The 23,822-nt window shown below is 42.8% G+C and overlaps 1 protein-coding gene across 10 annotated transcripts in view; it reads left to right on the top strand.

The window, feature by feature from the left end:
• Positions 1–23,822, top strand: part of TNIP1 (TNFAIP3 interacting protein 1) — a 55,066-nt gene that overhangs the window by 10,413 nt on the left and 20,831 nt on the right. For 4 of the 10 annotated variants that reach the window (XM_083728693.1, XM_083728689.1, XM_083728692.1 and 1 more), the window contains exons 2-5: positions 15,547–15,717; positions 16,969–17,091; positions 19,155–19,243; positions 20,900–20,971. In XM_083728693.1, coding sequence (XP_083584819.1) covers positions 15,585–15,717; positions 16,969–17,091; positions 19,155–19,243; positions 20,900–20,971 — 417 coding nt within the window. In that variant the 5' untranslated portion in view covers positions 15,547–15,584. Of the gene's footprint in view, positions 1–15,546; positions 15,724–16,968; positions 17,092–19,154; positions 19,244–20,899; positions 20,972–23,822 lie in introns of all 10 variants that reach the window. The other 6 variants (XM_083728691.1, XM_083728687.1, XM_083728690.1 and 3 more) reach the window with 2 other exon arrangements.

The raw sequence follows: 23,822 nt of genomic DNA, 5'->3' as shown, positions 1-23,822 counted from the left end.
AAACCTCTCACTCCTTGGTTGGTCTGTGAGTAATGCAACGATTGCAGTAGTTTCTCATGTGTTCAAGGTGTTTCTGCTGTCCACTTCTCATATTCCAAAGATTTTCTGGGATAGCTAATTTAGGATGGAACCTAACCACTAAGAATGAAGCCCACCCCCCCCAAAAAACCCCCACTTCATTTGTGAACAGGAGGGTCATGTGAATGCTGACTCCATCACAAATCAGCATAGAGAAAAGAAGATGCTGTACCTGCAGACAGGTGTGTTTTTTTAAAAAAAAGGGAAACCCCATTTTCTCTTCTGATGTGACTTATTATTAGCCTTCAACAAATTAATCTGGCTCCTGTGAATATTGTGGTCATGGTCATAGCTTATCCTGTCTCCAGAAAGGTAGATTAATGATATAAATTACATTCTTCTTCAAATGTAGTCACCCAGATGGTCAAATACCTAGAATGAAGTTGACCGTCCTTGTGACTGGGAAGCTGTGGACTCTTATTGGTTATTCTGTTTTCTATATTATACTGCCCATTTCCTTGGCTAGATTTTCTTTCCTTTATTATTTTAATATAATACGTATAATATATATTAAAGTGTTTAGAGGGCACTGTTCATCTAAATGAAGTGTGAGTGCAAGGATTACCACTAGCACAAGCGGAGTTTCCCCATCTACCCCTCTGTCACCCCCAAATCCTCTGTAGAAGGTTGGGGGGGGACTCAGAACAGATTTAAGGGGGGATGGGAGGGAGAGAAGGAGAACATTCCACTGTGTAAAGCGAAGTCCTTGAGTTGATGGAATGTATGTTGAAAACAACCAATGAGCTTCAAAAAAATAAATAAAACAAAATACATAATTCCCAATTATGCAACCAGCAGGGACAAGAATTTATAGGCACCCAGTACACCTCACCCCTCCTCAAAAACAGTGGAATGGACTACCTCAAAAGGTGATGGACTCCCCTTCATTGGAGGTCTTTAGACAGAGGGTGGCTGGCCATCTGTCAGGGATTCTTTAGCTGTGATTCCTGCATTCAGCAGGTTGTACTAAATGACCCTTGGGTTCCTTCCAAGTCTGCAATTTTGTTCTTCTTCTGCTACTGAAACAGAAGCAATGGCATGGTGAGGTGTAAGGCTGCCACAGAGAGAGCCTCCCTGTGGGGCCCCAGACTATTATTCTCATTAGGTGTGGAGACCACCAGCAGAATATCTTCTGTAGATCTTAAAATTCAGGCAGGTTGGTATGGGAGGAGGCGTTCCTTCAGTATTTTGGGCCTGGGTCCTTTAGGGCCTCAAAAGCCAGCATCAGCACCCTAAATTGGGCCCAGAAGGCAATAAGCAGTCAGAACAATTGTCTGAGAATTGACATTGTATGTGAAGACCCCAAGGCAATGCCTAGTGCCCTGCACTAGTTACCAATTCTGGACTGTTGTCAGGGTCAACCCCATGTGGACTGCTTCCGCCTCCCCCCCCCCCCCAAGAATTGGCTACAACATACATTCACGTTTGGCAGAGATTAATGTTCCTTGCTACTGGGGGGGGGGGGGTGCTTGTGCAGTGTGTGATCAGCACGTTCAGAGACCTACACCCACCACTTTTCTCAATCAGCTTCCTGTCAGCTGCTAGCGATTCTCCAGAAATAGACACTGTACTCATGTGTCACCTGGTGAGCCAGTGACTCTGTCTCACTGCTTTGATAAGCTTTCTGCTTCATTGTCAGCTGGGCCTGAATTGTCAGGCTTTGACCTTGACCTGCTTTCAGAGTGGGTGCCCAGTGGATTAAAAGTGCCGAAAAAATATGTGATATGCCAATGAGATAAATGCAGAGAGGCAAAGAGAGGGGGGGGTGTTTCTTGTGCCATTAATTATTGCCATTTCCTAAAGCATGCAAAACTTCTCGAACTGCAGGAGGGTCACCAGCTGCAAGTATTTTTATTTATTCCTTTTCTTTGTTACATTTATATCCTACCTTTCCTCTAAGGAGCTCAAGATGTTGTTCGCAGTTCTCCGCCTCCACATTTTGTGCTCAAAACAACCCAGTGAAGACGCTTAGGATGAGAGGCAGTGACTGGCCCAAGTCATCCTGTGAGCTTCGTGGCTCAGTGAGGATTTGAACTCTGGTCTCCCAGGTCCTGGTCTGACACTGTAACGATTACACCACGCTGGCTTACTGACTAAAGCAAGCATAACAGAGAATTGAAAAGGCTTTTCATTTCCAGCCTCTCTTATAAGAGGTTCCCCACCCCTTGGCATTCCTCTACAATATGTTGCCCAAATTGCCTGTAGAGTGTTTAATGCACTGCTTCCAGGGAGATGAATTTTTGGGCAAGTTATGAAAGCTACGCTTCTTTTAATGAAGTGTAAATCTCCCTGTGGTTGGTCAAGGCTTAAAACACACACACACCCCAGATACATGCCAGAGCATCTGTGCAGCTGGATGCCAAACACATTTTGCTAACTTCCAAAATAGCTACTTCTTGACATACTTGCATGCAATTTCTTGGTCTGTATTTATGCCTAAGATTTGTGTGTGAGTTGGGGGTGGTGGTGACAAGAGAGTGCACTCCAAAAGAGTGGAGCACAAAAGTGAAATTTGTGACAAGGCTCCAAAAATGCAATTATGTCTGGCGTGCTCTGGGATTTCTTGTTTTTGAGTTCTTCATCTTTTGCTTTGCTTAAGATTGGTTGTAGCCAGCAATAATGTCCCTTTTAGTTTGAGGAATTCGTTTGCACATCTCTCCCCTTCATATTTGTTCTGGGAGTTCCCATAATCTTCCAGAGCAGATTTGTGGGGATATGCAGAGAAAGGAGAGGGAGGGGAAGTTCTGTTGTGGAGGCACAAGTCCTAATGCAGAAGTGAGGAACCTTTGTGACCAGATCTTTATATTCTCCATCCCCATGGGAGTAGCTAGGATTTTCTGACTCTTTCTATTTTTAGTTAAGTAGAAACTACTTGACTAAACTACTCCCGCTATGCCCCTGTCCACCCCTATGGGCCAGTGTTGACAGCAGGATGGGGGCACCATGTATCTGCTTGCCCTCCTGCAAACTGCATGGACTTCAGTCAAACCTGGTCTACCTGTGACCCACAAGGCCAAATGCAGCTGACCAGCCATGTTATGGAGGCTCAATGAACCTGCCATTGCCCAGGGCTGTAAAAACTGGAACGTTGACAAGGATGTGGCAAAGCTGGTGGGCTACCTTACTAGATGGGCTGTAGCTCAGTAGTAGAGCATCTGCTTTGCATGCAGTTGGTCCCATGTTCAATCCTTGAGGTAGGACTGGGAGAGAGCCCTGCCTGAAACCCTGGAGAGCCACTGCTATACTAGCTTGATGGATCAATATCTGACTTGGTATAAGACAATTTCCTGTGCCCAGCCTGGTATGTCCCCAGTTATGGGATCCTGGCTTGAAGAGATCTTTCCAAAGACCCTCATCGTTCTCTTCCTGGTCGCATGTGTCCTCTTTCCCCACCCCATCAAGCTCTGGGTGCTACATGTGCAAACTAAGGTCAAACATAAGGGAAATGTATTGGAAGAAGGATTTTTCTTCTCTTGTTCCAGTTCTCCCCATTCCTCCGAAACATTCCCTTGGAAGTCTTTCTTGTAAAAGACGTGGTGGTTTCCTTCAGGGGAAACTCCCTACATTAATTCATGGCAAATGAGAAGTTTGGAAACCAAAGGCGTTTAACAGCAGCCTGGAGTCATTCAACCCCCTGTGCACTGCCTTAAATCATCTTGCGTTCTTGTGGCTTTTGCATGGGGGGGGGACACGTCTGTGTTTTTGTATAGAGGGAAAGAAAGAGATCTTAAAAATATTGTTGTGGCCATCGCGTGGGGAAAATGCTGTCCCCCCCTCCTGGCTTTTGCGCAGCTGATAGATAAATATAATTTGTTAATGAGTCCTTGATGACTGAAAAAGTGATTTTGGAATTGAAATGTAGCCTACAAAGACAGAAGTCTGAGCAAGGAGAGGGGTGTGTCCCAGGGACATTATGTCGCTTTTGTGAAAATTGGGGCATCCCTAAATATGAGTATTGTCTCCCCAGGTACTTGTGTATTTGTAAATCTGCTGATAGCATGAAAAACACCCTCGTCATAAAAAATGGCCCCTACAGAAACTACCTCTGAAGTATTTCCTACCACTTAGTGGAAGGATGAGATAATAGAGGATGAGATAATAGGGGCGGCACATGTCCTTGAACAGTGCATGGAGAATGCTTAACAATTGTTGTGTCTCTGTGTTTTCATGTGCAAACAATTCTCATTGAAAGAACTGGGACTCGTGCGCACATGAGTTTAGAGACAGGACGCAACTCACTTTTGTAACTGGGTGCCCAGATCATAAGTAAATAGGAGTTACTCAGTTTTTATTTGGTGTGTCAGGAGAACTGTTAGTATCATGAGAAATGGAAACTTACTTGAAAGAGCCATGCTCAGATGGAAAACATTTATGACAATGTTTTCTCACCTAGCTTTTTAAGAACCTTCCTTTGTGGGAAGAAAAAACCCCCCATGTTCCTAACCATCAGGCATTTAATTGCTGTTCTGGTCCTGGATTATGCCAGGTTTCAACCCTTGGCTGGAAAATCCCCAGCATTCCTGACAGGCAGGTTGTGTAAACTGGGAAACACCTCCAGAGATGAGACCTTGCAGGCTTTTGCTGTGCAGTAGCGGTTGTCTGCTCTGTCACCTTCCTGCAGCTGGAGGGTGCCATCTGTCTGTCTTTTCTTTGACACAGGTTGTGTGGCAAAGCATTTTCTGCAAGTTAGCTGCCTTTGAAGGATAAAAAGGATGCTTTTGTGTTAAGAAGACAGATCTATAGTGATTGAGAACTCTAGACCTAAACACTGGTGTGCTGCCTGAGGAGTTGCTGCTGCTGTTACCACCTTCCCCCCTTCTCCTTTTGCCTCCCTCCCTCCCTCCTCCTCCTCCTCCCTCTGCTGTCACCTTCTCTAATTTGGGGTACCTTTGAGACCCCTTCTTGGAGTGAAGCTTTGTGACTGAGCTGGCTGTGGAGAGAGCTTGCATTACTGCCATGTTTCCTGATTGATGGCAAATCACTCTGATACCTCACTTTGTTTAAAAGGACCCCTTCCTCTGAGTGAGGACTGGTGGACTGGGACAACCCTGTTAGGAACAAGAAGTTAGCTGAATCCCGCCTCTGGAGGTATTGGCAAAGTTGAGTTACTTGAGTCCTGTCAAGGAAAAAGGCAGGGTATAACTAAATACAGTTGGCTCCCCATTTATGTGGGGGTTACGTTTCAGACCTCTGCATGCATCAGTGGAACCATGTGAAATGGGGAGTCGCTTGGATCAAATCAGCTAACGTATGGGGAAGAAGCACACACAGAAGTACGGCTTGCACAGCTGAGGTCCGGGGAAGCAGCTGCTGCCATGCCACATTCTCTTAGGGCTCCAGGGAGGGTCTCCTTGCATGTCAGGAGGACTCTACAGGGTGCTCCCTGTTTTTGGGATCCACTTCTGGGTTCCTGGCACCACACATGTGTGTGGTTGCACACTCAAAGAGTGTGTGTAAATAGGAAGTTGCCTGCATCTAAATAACTAAATAACAGTACAGTGGTACCTTGGGTTAAGTACTTAATTTGTTCCGGAGGTCCGTACTTAACCTGAAACTGTTCTTAACCTGAAGCACCACTTTAGCTAATGGGGCCTCCTGCTGCCGCCGTGCCGCTGGTACATGATTTCTGTTCTCATCCTGAAGCAGTTCTTAACCTGAAGCACTATTTCTGGGTTAGCTGAGTCTGTATCCTGAAGCATATGTAACCCGAAGCGTATGTAACCCGAGGTACCACTGTAGTACTGAATTGTAGTCAACTTCATTGTTCACCCCAACTCCAGATAACTTGCAAATAAGTTAGATAGCACCAGATCCAAAGTCCTGTGTGGGACCTATCCAATTATTTTTTAACCACAGAATGATCCCTGTGAAAGCATATCACATTACCCATTTCTGTGAAATCATGAGGGGCTTTTATCAAAAGTTTTTTGGAAGTCCAAATATTGTTCCTTGAGGTGATCTGATATCTAAATATAGTTGTGTTTCAAAGGGTTAAAATGAGTAAACTGATTCTTTCTCAACAAGGCTTATTCTGCTCTGTGTTTTCATTATTCTTGTTTTTAGCAATGCTTTCTACCAATGCAGCCTCCAGGAGGAGCTAAAGTGGTAGGAAACATTGTTAAAATCAAGAAGAAGAGCAGGGCACAAATCGCTTAAGTCAGAGGTGGACCTGCAGTCCTCCAGATTTTTTATTCCAAATTCCACCATTGGCCACACTGGCTAGGGGTAATGATAGTTGTCATTGTGGCCTGGAAGATGGGCTGGAAGGCCATTGATTAGCCTCCCTCTGTTGCCCTAAATAAGCAAACATATCTTACAGAACTGGTGCTAGTACGTGTAACACGAGGACTGGAAACTTTATTTAAAAAACAAACAAACACCAAAATTCTTTGGAATCCAGGACTCATGGCCTGCACCTCAATTACAATTGAATAATTTGATTATTTCCATAGTCAGAATTGCTGATATGGGGCAGGGTGACTGGAGTTCTAATGAACTATAGTGTATGGCAGAGGGGTTTATGCAGATCATGAATGGGGGGAAAATAGTACTTTTATATGTGTATGGAAATGCTTGCATCATTGAATTTAATGTCATGGGTCTGTGAAAACCCTCAGAGCAGTTAGCTCCTGACTCCTCCACCCCCACACATCTGATCAGTAGTTTGTTATTTCTTGTTGACTAGGCAACTCACGGCTTATTCATTGGTTCTAATTGTTTATATTTCACTTTGAAAAATACAAATCAAGCTGGCTTATGAGTGAAACCAAACTGCGATAATAAAGTTGCCATAAGTTAATACTGGAAACTCATCCCTCCCGTGAGGCAGATGGTGTCCATCACACCATATTGCGGGAATGAATTTTGTAAGGTGATTGTGGGTTATGTGAGGAAGTACTGAATGTTGCTTTCTTCTGAATCTGCTGCCAGCCACATTGGGTGAAATAGGAAAAGAGGAATCTCTTCTGCCAGCAGTATCTGATTTGTGGATGGATGGTCACCAATGGATTTCACCCATGGTGCCATGTGTATTCATCTTTCAAGATAGTATACACGCACGCATATATATATGTACACAATATACTCCATCAGGATACACACGCTGCAAGCATTTTCATTTCTGCACATAGAATTGTAAGGAAACAAACAAAAAACCCCATAAAGCTAAAGCTGTAGGAGATTTGGGGTCTTCCAATTTTTTAAAAACTGTGTCAGCTTTCTAGAAGCAACCTATATATATACTGAGACGCAACAGGCTGACACCTTTGAAATAGTTCAACAAGTTGACTAACTGTTCTAAAGATACTTTGTAACAAGTCCCTGCAGAGATAGTATTTATGTTTTTATGCCAATACAGTATCTTTAAATCGGGACATTCCCAGTGCAAACGATAGCAATCTGCATTCAGGAGGGACTATTACCATTCTCATTTATCTAGAGACTAGAGATGAAGCATACTAATTCACCTCAAGTCCATAAGCAGAAATGTGATGATGCTTTTAAATAATGAAATGTAGCCTTGCAAATAAATTACGAAGTCCTGTATAGAACCCAGTAGTCAATCACACTATAAAGTTCGTTATTTTGGGAGTTTTTGTTGGGTCTCACAGCAGTCTCTTTTTACTCTTTCCCCGAAGCTAAAGAAAAAAAGCTCTAACCTTGAAGCATTGATTTGCAGGAAAAGCCCTTCTCCCTTTTAGGAGGAGAGAAGGCATCTTTCTTGAACTAATTTAACTTGGACAGTTTAAAAGGAGATTAGAGAAGTTCATGGAGATTTTGGTCATCAATGGCTGCTTGTCATGATGGATATATATTTCCCCCAAGGTGGGCTTCCTAAAGGAATCATTGGCTGCTATAGGGAACAGGCAGCTGGTCTAGGTGGGCCTTTTTATGGTGGCTCTTATTATGTTCTTGTATCTACATACCCTTGAATGTGTTACTGATGAAGACAGTGGCAGGCTTGTAACACTCCTATTGAGGACTGTTTCCTGCCTCCACATTGCGTGTTGCTTTAATTTCTACTTCACCTACTGTCCTCTGTATTCATGGACTGCAGCAATCCAATCCTCTGCTTTGAAAAGCAGGAGGCTCTTTGTTCATTGGGTCAAAACAGCACAGGGAAAATCAATTTTTTCCTTTTTTTATAATATTTTTTTTTAATTTTTCAACACAAAAAAGGACAAAACAATACACACACATAAACAAATCAAAAACATACAAACATGTATAATTTCAAGAAGACATATTTTCATAACCTTACTTCTCGGACTTCCCCTTACCTCCCCTTTTCTGCATCTCTGTTTTAAAAAATTTTCAGCAACTCTTCACACCAATTAATTAATTACTTATTTCCTCTTTAAGTTTCTTCTAACACTTAATCAATTACAGCTGTAATTCTATATTTTCCTTTCCCTTGACATTTTAGCATTCATCGCTTTTACAACAATTTCTCAAATATGCTTTAAATTTCGTCCAGTCTTCTTCCACCGTCTCTTTTTCTTGGTCACGGATTCTGCCGGTCATCTCCGCTAGCCCCATATAGTCGATCACCTTTGTCTGCCATTCTTCCAGTGTGGGTAGTTTTTGTGTCTTCCAATACTTTGCTAAAAGGATCCTTGCCGCTGTGGTAGCATACATAAAAAAGTCCTATCCTTCTTTGGCACCAATTGGCCGACCATGCCCAACAGAAATGCCTCCGGTTTCTTATGAAAAGTACATTTAAGTACCTTCTTAATTTCATTATAAATCATTTCCCAAAAGGCTTTAATCTTCGGGCAGGTCCACCAAAGGTGATAAAAGGTTCCTTCCATCTCATTACATTTCCAGCATTTATTATTGGGCAAATGATAAATTTTTGCGAGCTTGGTTGGTGTCATGTACCACCTGTAAATCATTTTCATAATATTTTCTCTTAAGGCATTACATGCCGTAAATTTTATACCGGTGGTCCATAACTGTTCCCAATCCGCAAACATAATGTCATGACCAAATCTTGTGCCCATTTAATCATAGCTGATTTAACTGTCTCATCCAATGTATTCCATTTCAACAGCAACTCATACATTCTTGATAAGTTCTTAGTATTGGGTTCTAACAACTCTGTTTCTAATTTGGATCTCTCCAGCTGGAAGCCAATTTTCCTGTCTTGTTTAAACACCTCCATTATTTGATGATAATGAAGGCAGTCTCGTACTTTGGGCTTTAGTTTCTCAAAACTCTGTAATTTAATTTTTCCACTCTCTTGCTCTAGAATTTCACAATATTTTGGCCATTTAGATTCCATATTAGGTCTTTTCACTTCCTTAGCTTCGATTGGTGACAACCACCTAGGAGTTTTATTTTCCAACAAATCCTTATATCGAGTCCAAACATTATAAAATGCTTTCCTAACAATATGGTTTTTAAATGCTTTATGAATTTTTACCTTGTCATACCAAATATATGCATGCCAACCGAATCTATTATCAAATCCTTCCAAATCCAAAATGTCTATATTCTCAACAAGTAGCCAATCCTTCAACCAGCAGAAAGCTGCCGATTCATAATACAGTCTTAAGTCCGGCAGGGCAAACCCTCCTCTGTCTTTTGCATCAGTTAATATCTTAAATTTTATTCTGGGCTTTTTGCCCTGCCAGACAAATTTAGATATATCTTTCTGCCACTTCTTGAAACAGTTCACTTTGTCCACAATCTGTAATGTCTGAAACAAAAATAGCATTCTAGGCAGTACATTCATCTTGATTACAGCAATTCGGCCTAACAAGGAAAGTCTCAAATTTGACAATATTTCTAGATCTTTCTTTACCTCCATCCAACATTTGTCATAATTGTCTTTAAATAAATTCACATTCTTAGATGTCATATTAATCCCCAAATATTTCACTTTTTTGCCACCATTAACCCAGTTTCACTTTGAAACCTCTCTTTCTCATCATTTGTTAAATTTTTCTCCAAGACTTTAGTTTTTTGCTTGTTCAACTTGAATCCTGCTACCTGACCAAAAGCTTGAATTAGTTCTAAAACTCTTTTCGTACTAGTGTCTGGCTGTTGTAAAGTCAATACTAGATCATCTGCAAAGGCCCTCAGTTTATATTGTTTGGCTCCGACCTGAATTCCTTCAACCAGCTGGTCCCCCCTAATCATATTTAACAATACCTCCAAGACGGATATAAAAAGTAATGGGGATATTGGGCACCCCTGTCGTGTCCCTTTTTCTATAGGAAGTTCTTCAGTAACCACATTATTTACAATTAGCTTAGCTTTTTGTTCAGAGTATATTGCACCTATACCATTTTCAAACCTTTGGCCTACCCCCATCCCATGGAGATTCTTCTTCATAAAACTCCAAGAAATATTATCAAAGGCTTTCTCCGCGTCCACAAATATTAATACCGCCTTCGTATTAATATTAACTTCTAACAATTCTATAATGTCAATTATGTTTCTTACGTTATCTGACATATGTCTCCCTAGGAGAAAGCCAGCCTGGTCCTTGTGAATCTCCTCCACCAACACCTTCTTTAGTCTTTTTGCCAAAATGTCAGCAAATATTTTGTAATCCACATTAAGTAATGATATAGGGTGGTAGTTCTTAATCTGGTTCTTTTCAATCTCAGTTTTTGGTATAAGTGTGATAAATGCTTCTTTCCACGATTCAGGCGCCTTTCCCCCCTCTAAAATTTCATTGCACACCTCCTTCAGTGGTTGTACTAACCATTCCTTCAAAGCTTTGTAGTATCTGGAGGTCAGTCCATCTGGTCCTGGAGATTTCCCTAATTGCATATTTTTGAATGGCACCCTCTATTTCTTGTTCAGTTATTTTCTCATTTAGAATCATTGTACTTTGTTGCGAAATTTTTTGTAATCCATATTTCTTAAGAAAGTCATCTATTTCTCCTTCATTCTCCGGCCCTCTTGCATATAGTCTTCTGAAATAACTCTGAAAACAATTACTGATCTCATTTGGTTTACAAATGTTCCTTCCTTCCACCTCCAAACTTGTAACTGTATTCAATTTCTGTCTCTTCTTCAATTGCCATGCTAGGAGTTTCCCACATTTGTCTGCTGATTCAAATGCCCTTTGTCTCATTTGCTTAATTTTCCATTTTATCTCTTGATTCATCAGTTCCATATATTGCATCTGATAAAACTTAATTTCTCTCAATATCTCATGAGACTTTGGTTTTGACCTCAATTTCTTTTCTCCTTCTTTCATCTTTTCCAATATCTTATCTTTCTTTTCATTTTGTTTCTTTCTCTTTAGTGAGTTCTGTTGTATTAGGAAACCTCGCATCACGGCTTTACTTGCGTCCCAAATTATTCTTTTCTCCACGTCTGTCTTCAGGTTTATCTCAAAATAGTCTTTTAAAGTTTTTTGGGCCTTTTTGTAAATCTCCTCATCTTTAAATAGGGTGTCATTCATTCTCCATCTAAAGGAACCAGCTGTTGTTAGTTTCATCTCCATCTTTACAGCATTATGGTCGGAGCAAGTCTTTGGGCAGATTTCTATTTTTTTTATCTTTGGAGCCATCCCACTAGTAATCCAAATTTGGTCAATTCTTGTCCATGTCATTTTTGCTTCAGAGAAAAAGGTTCCCTCTCTCTCAAGAGGGTTCCTTGTTCTCCAGATATCAATCAAGTCCATATTTTCGGTCATTTCAAAGAAAGTCTTTGGTAATCTCCCATCCTTAGAGACCACCTGTCTTTGTGCTTTATCCATATTTGTAGAGACCACGCCATTCATATCTCCCATTAAAATTACATTACGATCCAGATAGTCCATTAAAATCTCATGCAACTTCTTAAAAAATTCTGCCTTCCCTTCATTTGGTGCATAAATTCCAACTGTCAATAATTTTTCTCCTTGGACTTGTATTTCAATTGCCAAGAATCTTCCTTGTTCATCTTTGAAAATTAACTTTGGGGCCAACTTTTCCTTTGCATAGATCATCACTCCTCTTTTCTTAACTTTATCTGACGAGATAAATTCCTGCCCTAATCTTTTGTTTATAAGTAATTTTCTATGTGCCCTGGTCACGTGGGTTTCTTGTAAACAAATTAAGTCCAAATGTTCTTTTTTTAAGATAGGAAAATTAAATTTTTCCAACAATGGCTTGTCAAAAGTTCAAAATATGCCTTGGTATCAGCGGTGCGTAGAAGCTATGCATTCTGAATTGAGAAGTGAATCACAGTTGTCCTAGCAGAAGAGATTTCACAGAATTTTAACGATGGAGAGGACTTCAGATGTCCTTATCTGTTGCTCTAGCATCTTTGATAGGTGCTCATCCAGCTTCTGCATAAAAACGCCAACAAAAGGGTATGCATTGCTTTCCATGTGGGATGTGATACATAAGTTCCTAGGATTCTTTCGGAGAAGCCATGCCTTTTGAAGTGGCACGAGAGTGCTTTGAATGTATTGTGTGGATGTGACCAGTGTGGCACCAGATGGGGACCCTGCACTTCTGGATGTGGAGTAGGGTGCTGCCTTTCCCTAATTCTGCCTTCTTCAGCTTCAAATGAATAGTGTTTTTGCTTTAAGAAATAGTATTTAAATGTACTTACCCCTCCTTTCTGTTCCCGTACTGATAATTTAATAGATATGTATATTATTCAGCATCAGCAAGCCTGTTCTAGTTTCAGACACTTTCACTGGTCTGTTATCTATTTATGACACTTTCTTTCACACGGTTTGAACTGAACCAAGGTTTGTATCAGCACACTAAATATCTCGGAGCTCTACCTGCATCATTCAAGAAGAATGTGTGTGCACTTTTTAATGACGCCTGCTGACCTAGTTCTGTTCTCTGTTGACCCAGAGTGCGGAAACCTAGCTGAACTCTCATTAGTTTGGTGCTTGATGAGCATCGTTAAATGATGCAGGATTAAATTTTGCAGCACGAGATGTGCATAGGTGAAGGGAGTTGAATACTCTGTGCATTAGATCTGAATGTTCCATCACTTTGGGTATTTTTCTCCCCAACCTAGTCAACTTGTGCTAATGGAGTGGATCTATTCATTCGTTTGTTTGTTTGTTTGTTCATTTTTTGCTTGAAAACTGAGGTGTACGAACCAGAGTAAAATACTGGATCAAGTGGGCAGGCATATACACCAAGAATCAGTAAGCAGGGTGCCTCTGAGCACATACTCAGACCGGGCATTAGTAATGCAGTACCAGAACCAAGTTTATACATTCTCTCTCACAAAACCCCCAGTCCTGGTTTTCTCCCAAATGTTCTTTATCAGCAACCTAATTTGAAAATAAAAGGCCTTTTAGCTGGTTGTTTCTGTCATTAGAAAAGTTAGAAACCCTTAAATCTACTGCAAGGCACCCACAGATTTCCTGGTGGATCTCATTTTACCTGTGTGTGCGTTTCGTAATGGATTGCTGCCTCCTATATTCTTCCTTAACTACAGCATCCCATTCAAACAGCGATCTGGTAGTGAATGTGATGACGTCGCAAAGCGAATCAGATTTGGCTACATATCAATGCTGATTAGGGCAAATCAGTTACATTGTCGTCGTTCTAAACCCCCGTCTTACCTGAAGTATCATTTGAGTGTATATCAGAGAGCACATTTAGGCATGCATCCTTTGGAGAGTATAGATAGATTATCCACAATCAGGTGAATAGGCTGTGAGTAGAAAGGCAGGGGAGCACAACCCTATTGGTTCTTCTTGCTCTCTCGGTAGCATTTGATATCATTGACCATGCTGTTCAACCTGTTTTGGCTGAGACTGCATTCATCTGGAAAGAGTAGGTTTGCAGTTTGGGTGCGCTTTTAGATTCACTTCTGTCTCTACCAGTCCAGATGCTTTTGCTGCCACAGACTATCTTTTTACCAGCTGCGCCATTCCTGAACAGGCATAGTCTGGTTACAGTGTTCCATAGTCTGGTAATACTTGGGGCTGCCCTTGAAGATTACTCAGAAGTTCAGTTAGTTCAGAATTTGGCTGCCAGAATTTTAACTGGTTATTATTATTATTATTATTATTATTATTATTATTATTATTATTCCCAAATACTTGCAAGAGTGCTTCTTCCCCCCTACCTGCCTGCCTGTGTTGAGATCTTCAACAGGAGTTCATCTTCAAGTGGTAGTGTGCTCTGTAATAAGGAATGAGAGGTATTTGAATGCCTTCCCCTAAAACGTATGCCTGGCACCTACTTTGCAATCTTTTCAGCGCTAGGTTAAGACATTTGTATTTACTGAGGCATTTTAATTTGTATACTCACTCAGCCTGCTTTTGTCCTTTTTATCTGCTGCTTAAAAAAATACGTTATGGCTGTACAGTGTTAGTGGTTTTTTTAATTTGGTTTTAATTTTATTACTCTGCTTTGATGTACAATGCCCTGAAATCTGTTTTTATTAAGGATGGTATAGAAATATGTTAATTAAATTGTATATCCCAGCTCTTTTTAATTTTTTTCTCCTTTTTCTTTTTGCTGTGGAGTTTCCATAAAATCGTAGGGGACGCAGGTGGCGCTGTGGGTTAAAGCCTCAGCGCCTAGGACTTGCCGATCAAAAGGTCGGCGGTTTGAATCCCTGCAGCGGGGTGCGCTCCCGCTGCTCGGTCCCAGCGCCTGCCAACCTAGCAGTTCGAAAGCACTTCCGGGTGCAAGTAGATAAATAGGGACAGCTTACCAGCGGAAAGGTAAACGGCGTTTCCGTGTGCGGCTCTGGCTCGCCAGAGCAGCGATGTCACGCTGGCCACGTGACCCGGAAGTGTCTTCGGACAGCGCTGGCCCCTGGCCTCTTGAGTGAGATGGGCGCACAACCCCAGAGTCTGTCAAGACTGGCCCGTACGGGCAGGGGTACCTTTACCTTTACCTTTACTTCCATAAAATCACAGACTCTTGGAGTTGGAAAGGACCCCAGGGGTCATCTAGTCCAACCTCCTGCAATACAGGAATCCTAGCTAAAGCATCCATGAGAGATGGCCATCCAACCTCTGCTTAAAAACCTTTTGTTTTGCAGAAATGGAGAAATTTGCTCTGGCAATCAGGGTGGCGGTCCTTTCTCTACAAACACAAGCATAATGAAAGAACAGTGCTCAGCAGAGTATCATAAGGATCACATTTTGCCGTGATGTTATGCATACAGACCACTCCCAATATTTCAAGTCTTGGCTCAGATCGATGTCTCAGTTAGGACTAATTATTGGTTAAAGCCAGTTCAGACAGGGTTCAGGAAGAGCAAGGGAACTGGGGCAAAGGAAGGCAAGAGGATATACACTTGCACCACCTGCTCATAATCCCTTAACCAAGGTTAAAAATAATGGGAGCGTTATATCAGTCATGGAAGCTGTAGCCTCTGACCAAGGCCACCCTATCTGGAAAACCCCTGAAGTCCCAGTAACAAATGAACACTATTACCGGTATCTCTCCCTTCTGCTAAATCCCTCTGGTTGTTCTAGTGTTCTTAAAGGATTTACACTGGGGATGCTAACCTCCTCTTCCATTGTTTCAGGCACAACTACCAGGAAACTGGAGTATTAAGCTGCACCCATGGAAGGAAAGGGGCCTTATCGTATCTATGACCCGGGTGGGGGAACGGAAAAGGGAGCATCTGCTGCCTTTGAACGGCTGGTGGAGGAAAATACCCGGCTGAAGGAGAAGATGCAGGGAATTAAGTCTCTAGGTAACGGTGAGGATGACATGGAAGCGGAAAAGCAAAAGTTACTCATTGTTGCTGTTTCCAGAATGCCCAGGTCTGCGACAAACTTCAAAGAAGCCGCTTTCTTGTGTACTTAGCAGGAAACCTCTAAAACCTCTGTGGCACCATAGAGGCATAGTTGTAGCAGCACGTGAGCTTCCATTGGGGATAGCCTACTAGTTTCACTGGTGGTGAGCACTAAAGGCCACGTCTGTGATTTGGACTTGCTGCCCCTTGTGTGCTAAAGTCTTTCTGGGGGTGCTCTCTGTGTTATTGCTGTTGCTCAAAAGGCCTTTGCCTCGTGTCTGCACGTTGTTCAAGAGACGTCCCAGGTGATGACTTACCGGCATTGCTCACACGTGGGCTGTGTGTGGGATATGGACCTTTTAAAATATTGTGACAACCAGTGGAAGATCTTAAGGGTTTTCAGTAACGCTGAACATCGTAAGTGTGAAAATTGTACACACGTCCCGGATGTAGTAGCATCACATGAAGAATCTTTTACTGTTTGCCGTCTGAGAACATAATCGTTTTCAGAGGCTGAGAAACAGTCCTGAATATGTCAATGGGTTCCAACTCAGCAGCATTTCATTCCACAGATGCACCTCTCTGTAGATTTGTTGGGTTTTGAATTGGAGGTATATATTAGGAATTTCTTTACTTCTATTAAAGTTTTTAGTTTTTTTAAAGGGGTAGTTCATATTACCTAGCCTAAAGGAGAATTCTTTGTGCCTCCAAAAGCTTTCACCAATGCATATTAAACATTCATTGCTCTTTATTCCAAAGCCCTTTAAAATGAAATCTTGATAGCGATAAATTTCTTAGCAAGCCCAAAATACTGGCATAAAATTTGATCTTTGCACGTGTGTGGCTGAGTTTCTCACCATTAAGTAGACAAGGCAAAACATTGCAGTTCAGCTGACTACTTTTTCCTACAGTTGGGAATATCTCCATGCTCGTGCCTGCTCCCTAATCCATGCAAAAATTTATGTGGCTGCTATATACATCATTCACAGTTCCATCCCCTGCCCCCCCCCCCCCCCCCGTGGCACAGAGATCTTCTCTGTGCAGTAAAAGTACTGTGTATAAAGCAGTCATTTGAACTGAAATGCAGTGGAGTTAGGATAGAATTGCTAGAGTTTGGCTAGATCTGATAACTATGCTGAAGGTGCTGCTGTAAAGAAAGAACCTGCAAATACAAAGGAGTCTTAAATCGTGCCCTTGTTGTTTTGCCAGGGGATCTATTGGAAGAGTCTCAGTTAGAAGCCTCCAGGCTGCGTCAGAAAGTGGAGGACCTAGTGAAGGACAACGAAATGCTAAGGTCCACCTCCTCTCTCGACAAACTTGCGGAAATGACAGGTATGAGCATCAAAGGACCAACTGTTTAGCATGTCCAGTAACACGTTCTTTGTCTGACCTAGATTTTCACTGCATGTGTGTGTTGCATTTAAGGGAATTGCAAGTTGGAAGGAAGAGTAATAAGCCTCCAGTGCTGCTGTCGGCTGTCTTGCATTAAGTGTAAAAAGCCCTTTCAAAAAATATACATGCTGATATCACTGGGCCATCTATGCATCTATGCACAGTAGAACTTGCACCTCTCCTCTCCCCTGCAGCCCCCTGCGCACATTCAAAATCTGCTGCAGCAGGTTGTGGAACCCTCCAGAGCAAATTCTGTGGATGCTTGGCGAGAGGAGAGGAAGGGGAGGTTCCGTTGCGTGGGCAGAACTCCATTCGCATGGTTTTAGCTTCAACCCAGCCTCCTTGGATCGAATCAATCCTGTCTTGTTGCATGCTACTTTCTGGGCAGGTTATGCATATGCAAAAATTAATTGAACAGCCTTTGGACGGTGAAACTTGAGGGAAGTTTTGGCCATGCTTTTTGCTCATGTTCACTGCTGTTCCCCTCCCTGACAAAAACATGAAATCAAATGACCAGTAACCAAATGTTTTGAATACATTTTTGCTTCTGCAACAAAACTCTTCCTTCCACACCCCTGCCCTCAAACACTTTTTTCTTCTTTGAAGGCTGTGTGGTTTTAGGGGGCAGCTCACTGCCTACACTTTTGCATGCAGAAGGTCCCAGGAATAATCCTTTCCGTCTTCAGGCAGGTGATGGGGCAGGACCTCATTCTGTCTGAGACCCTGGAGAAGTACTGCCAGTCTGAATAGGCAGTACAGGGCTAGGTAGAAACATATGCCTTGGTTTGAGCCAGCTTCCTAGACACCCCCCTGTCCCGGTGTGTTTTCTTTTTGAGTCTCAAAAAAATCATGAGTGCTTCCAGGTGACTGATTTTATCGAGCATTCATTCCTGTTTGTTGGTGGGGAGGTCCATCTTCTGGGGGAGAGTGGGTTTGTTGTGCAAAACCTCCCCTTCAACTGTAATTGCACAACCTGGGTTTACTGGTCTGCGATTGAGTCCCACCTGATACTAGCAAAGTCTGGGTGTAAATATGTGCATGCCACACACATTGTGCACATACCCCCAATTCAAGGCGAGGTCAGCTGCCTTGGGTGGTAGAATTTTTTCATACCAAAGAGCAGCCAGTGGTCAATTACTTGATTTATTAGTTTAAACCATTATTGGGGGTGCTACTTAGAGGGAGCTTACTGGCTGGGACTTAGTGGGAGTCTTGCAGTGTGAAAGCCCTGAGAGCAGCCTCCTTTAACCTTAGAAAAGGTGACTGTCATTCTGATATGCACCATATCATTCTAATATGGCGCACACTCACCTTCATCAGCCTGTTGCTGGCTGGAGCTAATGAAGCTTGTAGTCCAAAACATCTGCAGTGTGCCAGGTTGGCAAAGGCTGATGCAGTGCACTTTTAAAAAAGTGACTGTTCTGTTCTCCCACCTACCACCCCTCTTGAGAACTAGATGGGCTTCAAATGGAAAAGCTGAGGGGTGATTTTTGATCTTTCAGTATTACCGTATGCTGAGCCCAGGAGGAAAGAGGGAAATTCCAGCTGACACTCATCAAAGGCCACTTGTACACATTTGCATCGCACACCAAACATTGCAGCCTCTGTGCCCCCAGAGACCAGCTACTGGTTCTTGCACAGGGAAGGTGGGGCTTGACATGGGGGGAGTGTATGTGTAATTTGTGCATGGAGACTTAAAACAAGATGGAAAAGGGCAAGTACAACAGTCCTTGTAGACTCTCTGGTGTGTGTTTTTAAATTGGTTATAAAATGGATTTGTTTTAGGCAGGTAATAGCTGCTACCAGCCCTCCTGCTCTTGAACCTGTTTCCTATTAATGTAGAATGGGAGATCTCTATCCTGCCTAGCAACCTATTTTCTCCTTTTCCCAACTTTCCCTTCTTCTTTGTACTTTTGCTGCTGTTGTTTCTGTTGGCAGAGTTGGATCTCTGCAGTGAGAAATGTTCACTTGCTTCTTTTCTCTCTCTCCCCCCCCCCCCCCAGGAGGAATCCCAGATCTTTGCTCTTCCTCAGAGGTTCCAGGTGAAGATCAGAAGGGGATGGAAAAACCCACACAGAAGCCACCCAGCAGTGTAAGAAATCAGTCTTTAAATAGCCGAGGCTACATAAAAATAATATGCTAGGCAGACACAGGAGTAAGTCCCAATGAATTCAGTGGCAAGTATTTCCGAGTATGTATAGAACTAGGCTGCGAGAATGCATTGTAAAGGCAGTGAGGGGAATGATATCAGAATGACTTTTTCTTCCAATGAACTACTCAGGTTTGAGGACTCTGGCATTTTTAGTCCATCCGTCTAACTGGAAGGAAGTTTCTGAACTAGAAGAATGCTGCATAGCACTTTTAATGAGCCACATGCTGTACAGTAAAGTTGATCATCCCAGCTACTTTGGGAGGTGCTTTCTATTTTGCAGAAGTGGAGCTGAAAGCGCACTCTCTTTTAAACCGCCCTGTGATAGTCATTGAGGTCCAAGGCTGGTGCTTTTATTCCTGACCCAAGCTGCATCTATTTAAGTCTTGCAAGGCTGCGGGGAGAGTTCATTCCATGGTTCAGTGTCTAATCCCAAACTGCCTGGCTTTGTTGAGTGCCACTTAACTACAAAGAGATGTCTCTTAGATTGTTTCTGAGAGGTAGCTGCCTTATGCCGTTGGCATATCTTGTTCACCATGCCCTACACTGATGCCAGCAGCTCTCCAGGGCTTCAGGAAACAACTTTTCTGAGCCCTTCCTGCAGACACCAGGGATTGAACCCTGGATCTTCTGCATGTGAAGCAAATCCTCTGCTGCCAAGCTCCATAAAACTGTTGTAGTTTTGAATACTGTATTATTTGAGAAAACATCTAGCCCTATTTCATTCTGTATCATGGACAGTTACAGATTGCTGTGGTTTCTAATAGTTATTAGGTTGATTTTGATCATGCTACGCCTCCAGTTTGGTGTGTAAGATGCTATCTTCCTTTCCCACATTTGGGAAAGAAATAAGCAACATTTGGAAACAGCTCCATCCAGTGAAAGATGCAGTCCCACTCCCCTCTGACTTTGAACGCATTGCCTCTTGCTGACAGAATTGGAGCCCACAGAGGGTCACTGAGAAACATTAGAGAGTTATTGGCGCACTCAGAGAAACCCAGAGATTTGCAGAACCACAAACAAACAAACAAACAAAATAAAAAAGCAAACAAAACTGCAAAGGAGCCCAGCAAAGACTAGATTGACCTCCAGGAGCTCAGGAAAGTTGAGCATTAGGTGGGAAAGACTTGACAGAAAAGCAGAGACCTGCTTGAACCCTTGACAGCCTGTATTATCATGGAGGAAGGCATAATTGGACCAGTGTATATAAAGGTATATTCAACCTTATCAGACCCAGGACCCACTTGTGACCCAAACATGCATTTGGGGACCCATTTCTTAATCTTGTATTGCATATTTGCATAGTGGTGGTGCTTCCTGTTGCGACTTATCTTGGATCAGGCAGCAGCCCACCTTTTGAAGATCAGTATGGTGGGAGGTGGGAGGATTTATGGCAATATTTTGTTGCAGGTTTTTGCTTTTTTATCCTGTTTCTAAGTAAGCAGGACACCATATATTTGTTTGTTTGTTTTTTAAACACATTCAGTAGACAGCGGGGAAACCCAAATTACTCATTTAATCCATAGTCTGTTTTTTTCCTGTAAGGGGCCCATTGGAATTTGGGGTATATAACTCTACATTCATTCATTTTCTCTACAGGGATCTTCATCTGAGTTTGAAATTGTTGGAGCTGAAGATAAAAGGTCTTCTCAGGGAAGCACCGGGAAATCGGTATGTTAATCCAAACAGCTTGTTTAGATTGAGACGCAAAAGGGGAAAAAATGTTTTATGGGTCGTGTTGTCTTGGAAGTTCCTTTGTTTGTTACCTTTTTGTGTGTGCGTTCAGTTCTGATGTATTTTTTTCATACAATCTCCTTGTGTGGTTTGATAGCTCAGAGACAGGGAAATATAGAGGTCTCCAGAAGATGAAAGCTAAACTAGTCAGCAGGTTTTATTGAGCAGTTGAACTATTTTATATTGCATTTCACAGAGTAATTTAAGCAAAAGAAAAGAAACAACAAAGGTATCTGCTGTGAGCCACTCACAGTCTTCTTTTTTTCGCATGGAGAAAACATCAGGAGAAAGAAAGAGATGTGCTGAGGAAGGAACGACAAGGGGTGCTCAGTCACTGGAATATTTCCCCTCCTCATGTTGTGGTCTTGAACTGGAAGCATTAATGAGTTGCTATAATCTGTAGCCACGTATCTTGTGGGGCAGAAGGGGTCTCAATCCTTTTGCAGTGCACGGAAATGCCGTTTACCTTCCCGCCAGAGTGGTACCAATTTATCTACTTGCACTTTGACATGCTTTGGAACTGCTAGGTTGGCAGGAGCAGGGACCGAGCAACGGGAGCTCACTCCGTCGCAGGGATTCGAACTGCCAACCTTCTGATCGGCAAGCCCTAGGCTCTGTGGCTTAACCCACAGCGCCACTCGCATCCTGCAGTATGTGTAGTTTGCCCCTAAATAGGTGATTGTTTCAGGACCTGACTTGAACCACCAGCTGAGTTTCCTTGCGCTGGTGCGCTGCCACTCACAGAGGCTGTAACCACACAAACCAGGCACGTGCCGCAGTTTTTTCATTTGGCCTCTTTCCCAGAACAAGCTGATGGGAACTCTCCTACTGAGAAGTGAGAAGCGTAATCTGAAAGTGCTGCTGTCAAGAGGCTTCTCTCCCTTCTTGCTCACATATGCAAAGCTGTGTGGTGGCCAGCTACTTCCTTCTCAGTGAGATGTGCAGGCTCACAGGCTTGGGCAGCCAGCCAACAGGATGGCAGAGAACTCCGCTTATATCCAGACAGCACTTCTCAGGAAAGGGGCTGGGAAAAAACCCAAGTGATGAAATGAAACCGACTGGAGCAATCTAGCGAATCCTTCTAGATCACGTGAACCAGTGTAATGTCGGCGGTGGTTTTAGTACCTGCTTTAAATAGCACCCCTGCCTCTCTGAAAGTTTTACAGTCTTTTAATGCAGTGAATGAGAGCTCTCACTTCACCTTCATAAGCGAGGAGCTCTGGAGATCTGACAGATATCTCTGGATTTGGCTATCTGTTTGCTTCTCAAGCCTATCTTCTTAAATAGGAATGCTCTCCCCAGGAAAGTTCGCCTGACGCCTTCATTACACACCTTTAGGCGCCAGGCAAAAACGTTCCTTTTTAACCAGACTTTGGTTGATTCGATTTTCATCCTATGCCCCTTTAAAATGTGGGGTTTTTTTGGGGGGGTGTGTTTTAATCTTGATTATATATATTGTGGTTTTATATTTTGGTTATGTTCTGTGAACCACTCTGAGACCTCCGGGTATAGGGCGGTATATAAATTCAATAAATAAATAAATAGATACATGAAAATGTTTTGTTAAAACATTAGCCCGCAAACAATCTGCCTTGTTCATTTGTGGTGGTGAGTTGCCCCCATCCTGTCACATCAGCACAGCTTGAAATTGGATCTGGCCAGTGGCAGAATAAGGTATACATTGCTGTCCAAACCAGTGCTAACCATGAGGGAGAAAAGGGACTCTTCCTCCAGAGAAATACTTTTAAATGGCTTTTTCTTAGCAAGAATCAGACCCTCTTTCCCTAGCCAGTGACTTCTGTTCCCGAGCCAAGTGCCTCCTCCTCGATCTGGCCCATGACTTTCCTAGGGCTATTACGCAGAGCGAAGGGGGAATCCTAGCTCAATTATTTTAAAGCTGTCGCAGAACAAGTCCCTTCGTGCGTTGCTCTTGAGCCAGCATGGGCGAGGCACAAGAAACAGAAGGTTAAAAGAAACAGCTCTTACATAAAAATATGTCCTTTAAAAAAAGATTTGGAGAAGGTGTGGAACAGGCCCAGGATCAGTGCTTGAGGAACTAGGTGGGGCAAACAGCCGTGCATATTTAAGGCACACACAATGGGGGTGGTTGTTGTAATGTCAACAGCTTGGCTTGCTGTTAGTTGCCTGTAGTAACTGCTTCCCAGGGTTTGCAGTAGGTTAAAGAGCCTTTCCCCCAGATAAGTTGGCATTGTGTCAGCCAATGCGGCTCCTGCCACATCTCCAAGCTGGTGTGGTTAGGCGCCTGTGAGCGGTTCTCTGCCATGCTTTGCTGCTGGCAGAAACAGCAGCTGGTGAACTCTGGTACATCACAAAGCTTTATGAATTCTTCTGAAAACCAGTAAAAGTTGTGATGCCCCAAAAGGTGCACCGTCTGCCTTAGGCTGCGCAGTTCTGTTCCACTTGTGATGCTATTACATTGAATCTATAATGCTTAATCTGAGCATAAATTGTGTTATGAATGTCCATTGGACGTTCTCAGGATCTGACTGCCCCAAGGTAAAAGGTATCCCAGGTTTTGTGAGCAGGAAGCACAAGCAGAAACCAGTGCATACAACCGGAAGAGCTGTGACTGCAAAAATGGCATCAACCTTGTCGTGCAATATGGTATTACTGAAATGAATTCATGGGGTGGTGTAGAAGCAATTGATGGGAAGTATAGAAACTTTAGAGAACTTAAGGGGAAAGCATCTAGACCTAGAGCAGGCTGGGAGATCGATTCACAAGCAATTTCTACTACAGTCAAACCTCGGTTCCCGAATGACTCTGT

The sequence above is a fragment of the Podarcis gaigeae genome, assembly GCF_964106915.1.
Source record: "Podarcis gaigeae genome assembly, chromosome: 2".
NCBI classification, from domain to species: Eukaryota; Metazoa; Chordata; class Lepidosauria; order Squamata; family Lacertidae; genus Podarcis; species Podarcis gaigeae.
The sequence above is the reverse complement of the archived record's forward strand: the minus strand, read 5'-3'. Positions and strand labels throughout refer to the sequence as shown.